Below are 12,795 nucleotides of genomic sequence, written 5' to 3'. Positions count from 1 at the left end.
AAGGTTTGATAAAATCTGTCAAAAAATAGAGTAATAGAAATGTTGATTTTTTGATTTCATAGATGAGAAGAAGATCCTCAATGTGATATGAATTCCCCTGTTTTTTTTTCAAATGAAATTAATTTTAATTGTGGGGTGGATATATCATTAGACACATCATTTTATACCCCTTTCTATAAGCAATATATTTTCATTGTTCCATTAAAAAATAGAATATAATAAATTTTTTTACATGGTATATGGGGGAGCTGCTTACAGATATGAATTCCCCTAATGTTTTTTTTTTAAATGAAATTAATTTTAATTGTGGGGTGGATATATCATTAGACACATCATTTTATACCCCTTTCTATAAGCAATATATTTTCATTCATTATGTTCCATTAAAAAATAGAATATAAATTTTTTTACATGGTATATGGGGAGCTGCTTACAAATTTAAAAAAAGTACAATTTCATAACTCTTTGATAGTCTTTAATGGATTTTTATCAAACCTACAATTTTTCAAAACCAATTTCTCGTAAGAGTGAAGTTCCCTTTTAGATTTTTGTGAGGTGATGGGACCTATTTCCATATTTTTATTGGGTATTGGGGGGAAACAAATGATTATTGGGGGAAAAAATTACATGGTTTTCAATTATCTAAACATAATACCTCCCATGAATTACCATTTTTACGATTGTTTCTTTCAAGCCAACATTCAGTACAAGTTATACAAAACGTAGTATTATGCCATTTAATCTAAAGTGAATCTAAGTACTGATGTATGATTAGTGCAATGCATATGGCCCACAAGACCAACATATCAGACTGACCATCTGGGAGGGCTAGCAACAAATTTCCAATTTGTTAGCTGTTGATTACATGAGACTCCCATTATAAAGTTTTTAACATTCATAAATCCCTCTGCACAAAACAGTATTTTTCATAATTACATACATGTACAGTGCTCCCCACAAAAAGGAAACCCATTTTCAAAGATAGATTTCATAATTATTAAATATGTTTTCATCATAAATTTAATTTCAGACCAACAGCTTAGCAAATCATTCACGCATGGCAGATTACAACTAATAAATATTGAGGCACGTCAGAAACAATTTGCACAGAAACTCGCGTGTGAATCTGAATCCACTCCCATTTCAGGGTCAGTGAGAGAATCTTAAAGAATAAAAAAGAAATGCTAATGAGCTAATCGTTGAATAAGCATTATCGTCGTATAACGAACCAATCTAGTCCAATTTTTCTGCGCAACTGGATTTTGACATTGAAATTTCACACAAGACTTGCTCATTAATTTGTGAAGTGTTTGTATCATATTAGGTATCAAAATAAACAGAAATAATTGAATTAAAGGATAATGTAAATGAAATATCCAAGTTATTTTTTACTTTGAAGAAAAAAGACTTGGGAATCCCGGTTTCCTTTTTTGTGGGACCCACTGTACATCAAATGATTCTGCTATCAAAACAATATAGAATTATTGCGATCCAGGCAAAGGGGTGTTCTACCCTTGAAAGATAAATGAAAGGTATAATACAAAAATCCATCACCACAGTCTACTAATACTGACAAGTATACCCTAATTTATACCAATTATTTGCATTTGAACAGAACGTTTGTACTAGCTGCTGCATCATAAATTATCAAGAATCAACATTGTCATAGTATGCACAGCAGACATTCAAAACAACAAGTGGCCATGTTTTCAACATTGTAAATTGCAGTGCAAGTATGAGATTATGAAGAACATACATGTACAAGACAATATAAAAGTATTTGCTGTACTATTTGTCCAGGGCTCCGTAACACAAAGATTAGCGATCAAGCGCTAAATACTGTCCAGAGACCAATCAGGGGTGTTCTTTCATATTTGCAGTTCATCGCAAACCTTTGTGTTACGGAGCCCTGATCACACCGATGAGTATTATGCCATTCAAACTTGTACATTTCCAGTAACCACATGACAAGCAGAGGGCAAGATTATGGTGTGGCTAAGCTCAAATGACAGTTTAAACATTCTCTATCTTTTTTTAAGTAATCCCATAAATCTAAACTAAATGTGAAGTTAAGGGTGATTAGCCCCTATTCTACGTTAACCTAATCTAGTCGCACTCATATTAGTTCTTCCTTTTTTAACTCTCTAAGCTTGAGTAACAAGGGCTTCTACATAGACACAATCTCTACAATAACCCTTATGATATATGTACTGTCAAAAAAGTCATTAAGAATGTTTCATATTTAGTACCAGTACTCTTGAATCTGTACAACCAGGATCACCTTTAAAAATACGATATCTTAGTTTGAAAATAGAAGCATTCCTCTCCTCGAAAATGATGGTCCATGAAAATAGTTGTATTCAAAGATTCTGCTCTCCAAATGTTCAAAATTTGAGGAGAAAAAAATAAGCAATGGCGTACTGTTCAAAGCAATATTCCATGTTTTGGCTCTAAATATGACTTGACAACTTTGTATAATTTGATTGAATATAAATGTTTTTCAACAATGAAATATATCAGGTAATTACAATGAAAACAATTTGGTCATTACTTAATAAGAGATAACACAGATTTGTCAACATATTTCTATAGCTTCTTTCAGACAGAGCAGAAATATTCAGAAGGAATAATCTTAATGTGTTATTACAAGGAAAACTGTATCCATACATGTAAAAGGTGTTTCACAAAGAATAAATTTGACTTAAAAGTTGCAATTAAATTCCTAGTTGTGTGCAGGATACATGCTCATACAGCAAACTTTGGGGTTTCCTACCAAAGATATGCATCAGATACTGTGTACGACTATGTGCGTTCATATAAGCATGAAAGTCAAAACAAAATCCTTTGTGAATCACCCTTGGTCTAAAATATAAACTTTCTCTTTCCAACATTGATTTGTATGTCATGGGAGATAATGATGTAGATTGTAAATAATGACAATAATGTAAACATTTTTTATTCAAAAAGATACAAATATCAAGGCACATGCATGTAAATGCACCATGCAGAATTCTTATGGTAATAATGATTATGGAGTACTCTCAAAGGCAAATGAATATATTGTACCTTGTATGTTTCATCATCTGCACTTTGTATATAAAGGTAGCATTGTAAATTATGTATTCAACATGCAAAATAATGTATGAAAACAATCATAATAAATGATATATAATCAAACTTATACGACTCATGCAGATGATAAAAAATATATTTCAGACTGAATTATACTTCATCTTGCATGCTTTATCATCTTTGGCACATTTGTTAAGAGTGCCTTATATTGAATCGATTTACAATGAATCTAATAAAACATTATATGAGAAACTAGATATTGTTAATCAAATATCAGATCAGAAATGTATTACAAATGACAAACTAAGAAATAACTGTATATGAAAATTTTACAGATCTCTGAATATATTAAAAATTGAAAAAAAAAATGAGAACAAATTGAAGTATTACGAGCTGCAGCTGACCTAGTTGTAAATGAACATAAAATAAACAAAATTCCATGTACCTCAAAAGATTAAAGTATAAATGGGAAACTGATTATATCAACTTAACAGGTTCAAAATATTACAAGATGTGATAAAAAAAATCATGCATAGATACTGAGGTATAATATTCAATAATGAAATTATAATGTTATCAATTTTCATAGTAAAAATCATTTCACAATGTTTACAGCGCATTCTGAAATAATTGATGAAATACATGTTTTTATCATTCTTGCACTCGAGCAGATTTTAAAGAGCTCTCATTTTGTGCAAGACATTTTATTGCACAAGTTTTACAAAAATCTATGATGATATGGATGAAGATATAAATTGGTTCTGTCTAATTTCTGTTTGAACCCTTTATTATTTTACACCACTATGACATATCTAATCTAAGTTTTAATAGTTTGTTGCATCATGGGAAATCCATTGGTTCAAATGCCCCACAATGCTGTCCCTATGCTATGGACTGTAAAAGTACTACCGAAGCCCTTTAATATAAAAGATACAAAATATTGTATAATCAATTGTAAATGTTAGTCAATGAACATATACATGTTATTACTGTTGCTTGTAAATAGTAATATCTCTTTAGCACTTTAAAAAATTGTTATGTTACCCTCATAAGTTCAAGGTCGGAAAGTTGGGTCGGTCGGTTTCCTCCTATTTTTCTTAAATACCTTAGCTGCTGCGCTGCACAAAGAAATCATGCATGGGTTGATTTATTAATGTAGTCAAACAGGACAAAATACATGTGCTTTTTTAATCCATGGAATACAAATTTGAGCAAATTTTTTTGCACGAATCTGTCATTTTCTCACAAAAACATTGCATTTGTACATTTTGGGTCTGCTAGTAAAACAACAGAGCGACCCAATTTTTCTCTACGGTCTATCAAATGATGGTAACGTAATTTTTGTAAGGCCTTAAGCTAAAGGACCTTGATTTTCAAACTGGGAACAAGACTTACATCACAATAAACTATGTTTCATATTATAATGTTAATGCATTTTGTGTGTAATTGGTAAAATAATGGGTACTACATTTTATATATTAATTCTATCTAATATTTGATTTTATGTATTCGATTGTGACTCCCATTGTTAGTCTTAAGACTTTTTGACGATGCATTTTATTAAAACCGAATTGAATTTGAATCACGTCTACATCCTTTGTCCATAAACCAGGAAAATACAAAATTACTACATGTATAAAAAAAAAAGATTAAATCACTGTGATAACTATTACAAATGTGCCCATTTTTCTGAACAGAATTTGATAATACAAAGTATATTTTATAAACATATACGACATAAACATCATCCAATAAATTCAATTTCAGTGATGACAATGATTAGCAAACATCTTATCTCATTAATGAACAAAATGGACAGCCTGCCATGATAGTGTAACTTAAAATGCACAGTATGAGTTTGTAAAATGAAGCAGCATAACAAACATGAAGTGGCACTAGTGTCAAATCTTTCTGAATTTTATGTTTGAAAGTAACTCAGACCTTGTAAACCCTGTAAACATAATTTAACAAAGAACAAGAGGATTTTCCAAAATGTCTGTTTCTTAAACCACTCCGTTTTTTTTCTCCAAAAAGGCATTATACATACAGGGTATTAAAGATGTGAGTGTGACAAATATTCCCAATAGGCCCTACTTAAAGACACACGCACAAATACTGCCTGGCAAACTGTGCCTAAAACAGTTTAGAGGAACTATTTCAATTTTCTATGAATTGTACTACTATGGGGTCACTGGCACTGGATTCTTTGAACTGAAAGGAATAAGATTGTGAGAAATGCAAAGCAAATTTGATTTTCTAGATTATCAAACTGGGGAAACTACATGATGTTGAGTTGAAGAGCAGAGTTAATTTCAATGTCCTCAGAACTGGTTTAAGATCTTTGTCACCATCATAAAATAAAACACAGGCATTTGTAGCCACATTTGGCAAATCAATTGACTTATACTCTAACCACAAGTCGACAATCCTAACCTTTTTATGTAGTTCATTGCACAGTGAGACAGAATAAATGCAGCATAACCTAAGGTAATTTCAGTCTCTGTCTTTTCAACCTTAAAAACAACAATAACTGCTGTTGCCAATCTTTCAGTCTGTGATTTCATCAGAACACTTCCAGATTATAGCAGATTCAAAATCAGTCTATTACCAGTAATCATTTCTAAATGATTCAAACCCACTCATCAATCCCTGAACAGAAAGTTACAGAACATAAATAAGCAATATCACATCTCACTAAATGGCCTACACTTACCCTAACCCTCTCTCAACTGAAACTTTAAGCAGAAACAATTATTATCCTATTTAGTGGTTCACCTACAACTTTTCTCAATAACATCATTAAAAGTAGCCAGAAAGCAAAATACCATAAGTTGTTGATTTCCTGAACTGTTTTTTTTTAATGATCTTTTGTATTGTTTTCCTCAACAGAGAATATTCCAAGGAAATCCTGAAGGAAATCAATTTAAAACCAAGGACGAGAAAAATATGTGAACCCCAGATAAACATTACTTCCTTGAGACTGTATATTATATGTATATTATACAACTATATTATCATTGTATGATATACGCAATAGGTTGTTTTTTTTCGATAAAGTGGACTCTAAAATGTACTGTTTTGGATATTGATAACTGTGCATGCAAGCAAAACAAAACATATCAACAAATAAATCATTAAATTTTGTGATTTGGATTAGTACCAGAAAACGATCACACTGATTTAGAATTTGATGCAATAATGATTTCATTGTGACATTTTCTGTTAAACCTGAACAGTATGGTCACAAATTATAACTGAGTATGTGTTGTTAAATCAATTGTAATAGTACTTGTATTCAATGCCAATGGAGGATAACCTACATAATTTATCATTTCATGAAACAGACATACCCTGCATTCCTTTGTTTACCAATGTAGGAATATGAATAATCAAAATCTGAAAGTAAGATTTTTTTTGTACCCTCAAAATTTATGTTTCAAGTAATTGTAACTCCTGTTTTTCTTTTCTAATGAAATAAAAATGCATGTCCTCCTCATTGTCAAGTATTATTATAATAATAACTTTATAAGTTTCATAATTTCCCACTTCATTGTACAACATATCATGATTCATAATGAATGCAAAATGTAAAACTTCTTCACAATACATGTAGATAGTCACGCTCAAACAGACTAATTATCATGTGTAAGTGAATAATAAGCCTTTTGCAAGTTCCATACTATTCAATTTTTTCCTGTTTTGTCAATAGAGGGCATATTTAATCATGCGCCAAACTAAAAGGGGATAAGTTGCAGGACGATGGCCACAGGGGCTACAAGGATGATAAAACCAACAGTTCTTACATGTATGGCTCTAAAGGAAAGACAATGTTTTCTTGCTATAAAAGAGATTTGTTTGTATAATAATTACATGACAACTGCACACGTACAAAACTAGCCATTATGATTGTAAATGTATTCTCTATACTATTTACATTCTGTACACTTTGAGCATTTTATTTTCTTAAATACCTACAAGAAGAAGAAAATACGTGTATCAAATACATTACATATCCTCTGAGCTACTGCTGCCAACTGACTTTGAAAAGTACTTTCATACATTTCCCAGATATACATGTCTACATTTACATACAGCAAAGATGACAGAAAAACAAACTTACATAAGTTTTTATTCTTGGTTGCGTCGAGTACAAATAAAAGAAAGGAAGGAGCAATCAGAATAAATGAATTGCGATGTCATTTCATAGTTTTAGAAGCTGTTTTTCATGTAGCCTACAATTAACTTAAGCTTTGTGCATGCCTAATTCTGTTCTGTCCAATCCTTAGGGGTGAAATCCATCATAGAATTCATAACATGCGGTGGTTTAAACCTGGCCCCTTAAGAGACAGCAAAGTATATCATGATAAACAATTATATCCAATACCAAAGGCAAATAATTCACTGTAGCATGTTCACAAAGGTAAAACTACCAATGATTTGGACCCTTTGCCCAATTTGGGTCAGCATGTTTTGTCTTTGGCTAAATAATGGAAGCAGTAGGATAGAGAGGACTATATTACCCTGGAGGAAGGGGAGTACCATTACCCCTCTATATACATTAAGCATGTATATTATATTCATCTCAAAATAGGGGAGGAAAGTGCATCCCCTCCAACTGACTAGCAATTAAAACAGAATTAAATTTCTGAATAGACAGGATTAATCATTTAGTAAATGACAATTTGACAGACTATGAAGCAAATTTTTGTGCTGTATTCATTTCAACTATATCCTGTAAAGATACAAGTCGGCATTGATAAAGGCTGCATTGCATGAGTGACTTGAAATCTTTACACCACACTGTATCACCAAACTCCATAAATATTGAAAGTGAGAAGTTTCTGGCCGTCCTTGGTCACATTGCAGTTCTTGCTTTTGTTGAGTTTTCTCTTACTCTTTATAAGTATGGTGAGAGCATTGCTAGGTTTTCAATTATCCACAAAATATAAGTTTCATGTATACTAGCATCCTTACTTATTTTAGGTATATCCTCAACTGTAGTTTGAAATGCACAGTGATACAGTGTATAATGTTGATGTGTTCAGCAAGGGTGTATCACACACAATAGTCTCATTATATTTGACAAGAAGGATTCATGAGGCTCCACTATTTCACTTGCCTTGCTTTCAAGAACACATAATTAGTACCGGTAGTAGTACATCCCATAACAAATATTTGTACATACATGTAGCTTGGGGTCACACATCAATCAATCTCAGAATACTGGACTGAATATTGACCAGTTCCAATCATTTCGAGAGATCTAGAGACAGGACAGGTGGGCTGGACCATGGGTGGGTCAAAACCGTTTACAGCAGGTACCACAAGTGGGGACAACCACAATAGTTCCAAGTACAAGGCTACAGTTCTCGTAATGCTCCCTCTATTGGGCTTCCTGGACCATGACATGGAAAGGAGCAAACAGTGATCGCCACACACCCACTAAACTACCCCACACAGCATTGGCCTGGGAAGCACCAGTAGGAATACCTGATAAAAAAAACGTATTTACACATCGTCAGCATCAAGGATTACTTTTTAAAACTTTTTTTTCAGAAAAAATCTATAATCCAAAGCATCCTGTACATTTTAAAACATGAATTCACAAGGGAGAATAGTTATCTAATACATCTTAGTTCCTCAGTTTCATTTCAAAAATTGTATAGAGCCTGTTTAATTTGGCTGACCAAGCAACTTCAGCAATTTTATACAACAGTGTACCAGAAGTATATTATTCAGCAAATTTATTTTCCTTGTCTGGTTGTCCCAAATGAGTACACTTCTACAGTGCAATGCCTGTATGTTTTTCTCATGATAAAAACCCATCAATACAAATGGTAAGCACTTTCCAATAAGTATTCAAACCACATCACAATCCAGGAGAAAAATCAGCCCTCAAAGAGTTTCATGAAGAATTTTGAAGTGACTTTCACTGACAAATTTTTCATAAGCGAATCAGTTGTAGGATTTCAGTAGCTTCTAACAGCTGTCAACATAGATCACCGACAAATCATCACTACACTAAGTCTTACTTGTATTTGTCCTAAATAATAATAGGTAGAGGAAGACACTGATAAGGGCAAGGTTCTGAATCCGGTGTAATCCATGGGATGATGATGGGCTCAAGCGGGACACAAAGAATGAGCGCAGCTTCTGAAACAGGCTCAGCAAAATGTTACCTGAAACAGCAAGTCAAAATCAAAACATTTAAAAATAACATATTGAATATTCAATACATAGAAATGAAGCACTGATCAAATAGAGTGTTTTTCACATCAAGGAAAGTGAATGACAAATGTCACAAACCCATCATGAATACATTCTTAAGTGATTAAATTGATTCATAATCTTGCACAACTGAATAGCATATGAAATAATATATGTAATGTAATGAGAAAAAAAAAGTAGCTAGCAAAACTTATGTACCGGTAGCTACATGAAACGCTATTGTATAAAGAGGACTGTTGGAAAATAAATCATCCTTTTTATTTCTCAATTTTTTTCCTGGCAATCATTAATTGCACAATTGATCTTGAAATTTCAAATAATTCATAAAAGACCTGTGGCTATTTTGTGATTATAAATTTGTGGCTATGTTATAGAAAGAGGACATTTAAAAATGGATAATGGAAAAGCTAAACAGTCTCTAAATTATGAAAATATTATGCTGTGATGGTTCATAAGTAAGCATGGGATCAAATTTTCAACGTCCAAAAGGACCTCATGGGAACCTTTTCTTAAACATGCTATGATCTATTAAAATAGCTAGGCCTAATAACAATGGTTTTAAAATCTAACTTTACAATGGTAATGAGTGAAAAACTTGATATTCCTACTCACCAGGTTGTGAATGCTTGTCATTTTTACAACCATTGGTGGAACTACTCTCCTTTTGCTGCTGCAGTTCTGCCAAGTATTTCAAGTACCTCATCTTCCTATCTGGACTCAATACAGTGTTAGTTTCTATGTACTCCCTGGCAGCTTTCCACTGCCCCTGGGAGATATAAACCCTCTTGATGTATGTTTCAAGGACTGAGCAATACTGGTTGATGGACCAGCCATTCTGGGTCTTGAGCCACTGAGACGAGAACGACTCCGCTTCACCAAAGTTCCGAACTTTGCTGAATAGTAATATGCTGGAAAAGAGGGAGAGTATGTGTACTGTCAATTCTGCTATAGCTTGCACAGACGTTTTTATCTGTTTCTCTTGATTGACAGTGGAACATATACCTTTAGAACATTTTGAAGTTTTCATTGTCTTGTCTTATTAGTTTTTGTCTCACCTGCGAAGCAAAGTGAGACTATAGGCGCCGCTTTTCCGTCGGCGGCGGCGGCGTCAACATCAAATCTTAACCTGAGGTTAAGTTTTTGAAATGACGTCATAACTTAGAAAGTATATGGACCTGGTTAATAAAACTTGGCCATAAGGTTAATCAAGTATTACTAAACATCCTATCAGAGTTTCATGTCACATGACCAAGGTCAAAGGTCATTTAGGGTCAATGAACTTAGACCATGTTGGAGGAATCAACATCGAAATCTTAACCTGAGGTTAAGTTTTTGAAATGTCATCATAACTTAGAAAATATATGGACCTAGTTCATGAAACTTGGACATAAGGTTAATCAAGTATCACTGAACATCCTACATGAGTTTCACGTCACATGACCAAGGTCAAAGGTCATTTAGGGTCAATGAACTTTGGCCGAATTGGGGATATCTGTTGATTTCCCATCATAACTTTGAAAGTTTATGGATCTGATTCATGAAACTTGGACATAATAGTAATCAAGCATCACTGAAAATTTTGTGCAAGTTTGAGGTCACATGACCAAGGTCAAAGGTCAATGAACTTTGGCCGAATTGGGTGTATCTGTTGAATTACCATCATAACTTTGAAAGTTTATGGATCTGATTCATGAAACTTGTACATAAGAGTAATCAAGTATCACTGAACATCCTGTTCGAGTTTCAGGTCACATGATCAAGGTCAAAGGTCATGTAAGGTCAATGAACTTTGGCCATGTTGGGGTTTTTTGTTGAATAACCATCATATCTCTGTAAGTTTATTGGTCTAGTTCATAAAAAGTGGACATAAGAGTAACCATGTATCACTGAACATCTTGTGCGAGTTAGAGTAGTATTCAAAGTCAGCACTGCTGCTATATTGAACCGCGTGATGCAGGTGAGACGGCCAGAGGCATTCCACTTGTTCTCTATTTATTCAGGTAAAATACTTTAAACCCCACATTCATTTGATAACAAAATAAATTCATTGCCCTTAAATAACCTTTGCCCTGAAATTTCATTTACATAATTTCTGATGATCGACATCTATTGTATGTAAATTTTATTTGGAGTTATACCATCAATGTTACCTTGAAAATTAAAAAGCATAACCTTGATCAAAATAAGATTTTTTTATATTAACACCACAACATGGTCAAAGTCATGTTACCTGACACTCATGTCAGATGATCAGTGACACTTGATACCCTATATCCAAGTTTCGTGATAGAGATCAATACCTTCAAAGATACGATGACATTGCAAAATCTTGACATTGGTTGAGTTTTGGATACACTGACAATGCTGTCGCCGTCAGACAAGTAGCACATGTCTCACATCTGCTATGCAGAAAAGTCAACATTGTTTTCTGCCACAGCTTTAACTTACCACATTAATACAATCCTTGGAGGAAGCTTTGAGATATCTCCATAACAAGACAAGAGAAATGGTAATGCTTGGTCCCATTTATCCAGCTCAGCGTATGCCTGCATGGCAAGTATGCACATCGATTCTAGATATTCCCTTTGAGGTAAACATAAAAATACAAATAATACAGTATAGGCTACAGCTTTTTAGTAAAATTAGAATGTGCAAGCTAAAGGAACAATGGGCAAGAGCTTGAATAAAGGAATTTTAAAGAATTCCCATTATAGGCATACTCCTAAGTTACAAGCATAAAATCCAACAACATTGCAAGGGATGCTTACAATGCCAAGCCAATACAGTATTTCTATCTCTATGAATTCATTTGAAAAATTCTAATAATCACTTGAAGCTTTAAAATATTTGCCTTGTTATACCTTGTTATACACAATACATTAACAAATAGGAGTTGGGTTTAGGAAACAACAAGCATGTATGCAGTTAACTACTTAAGAACAAAAAAAATCATACTCATACTACCACTAAAGGTCAAAGAGAGCATTTATTACCTCATGGCATCTTTGTGCATTTTCTTCAGATTCTGCTCATTTTCATCTGATAGTCCATTCTGGATGTCAGTCCCATCTCTACTTCTAGACACTTGCTCTCCAATACGAGGAAATACAACCTCCTGATTCCTATCCACACCTAACCTACACACCCGCAGCACCTCCTCATGACGACGAAAGAGAAGCAAATCATTGGCAGCCTGGAGAATCTTCACCCCGTCGACCTGGTGACCTTCACGAGCCATCCCTATGTCCATCTCCAGTTTATAAACAAAATGAAGAAGTGGCCTGCAAATAGTGTCTCATTACAACCAACAGTATTGTATTGATGTTCACATGACAGACGAGTGTCCAATAAGAGGTATCTGGAGTGAAGTTGCACGTATCACCGTTCCTACTAAACTGTGGACAATATTCTTCAATGGCAGTTTATCATGGTTTGCTGAATTCCACCTTCTGTCTTTCTTAATCTTAAGATGAGAAATCAGAAACCTGCATAATA

General features: G+C 33.6%; 1 protein-coding gene across 1 annotated transcript; it reads right to left on the bottom strand.

Moving 5' to 3' along the window:
• Window positions 1-8,266: 8,266 nt before the first annotated feature.
• LOC121409945 (peroxisome assembly protein 26-like) lies at window positions 8,267-12,795 on the bottom strand. Its single transcript, XM_041601738.1, has 5 exons — window positions 12,294-12,795; window positions 11,749-11,883; window positions 9,913-10,208; window positions 9,105-9,251; window positions 8,267-8,562 (listed from the first exon to the last, which is right to left on the bottom strand). The coding sequence occupies exons 1-5, from the start codon at window positions 12,548-12,550 to the stop codon at window positions 8,456-8,458; spliced, it is 942 nt and encodes a 313-aa protein (XP_041457672.1). The 5' UTR covers window positions 12,551-12,795; the 3' UTR covers window positions 8,267-8,455.

This window comes from Lytechinus variegatus, chromosome 3 (genome assembly GCF_018143015.1).
Source record: "Lytechinus variegatus isolate NC3 chromosome 3, Lvar_3.0, whole genome shotgun sequence".
Taxonomy (NCBI): Eukaryota; Metazoa; Echinodermata; class Echinoidea; order Temnopleuroida; family Toxopneustidae; genus Lytechinus; species Lytechinus variegatus.
This window is presented reverse-complemented; position numbering and strand designations above follow the sequence as displayed.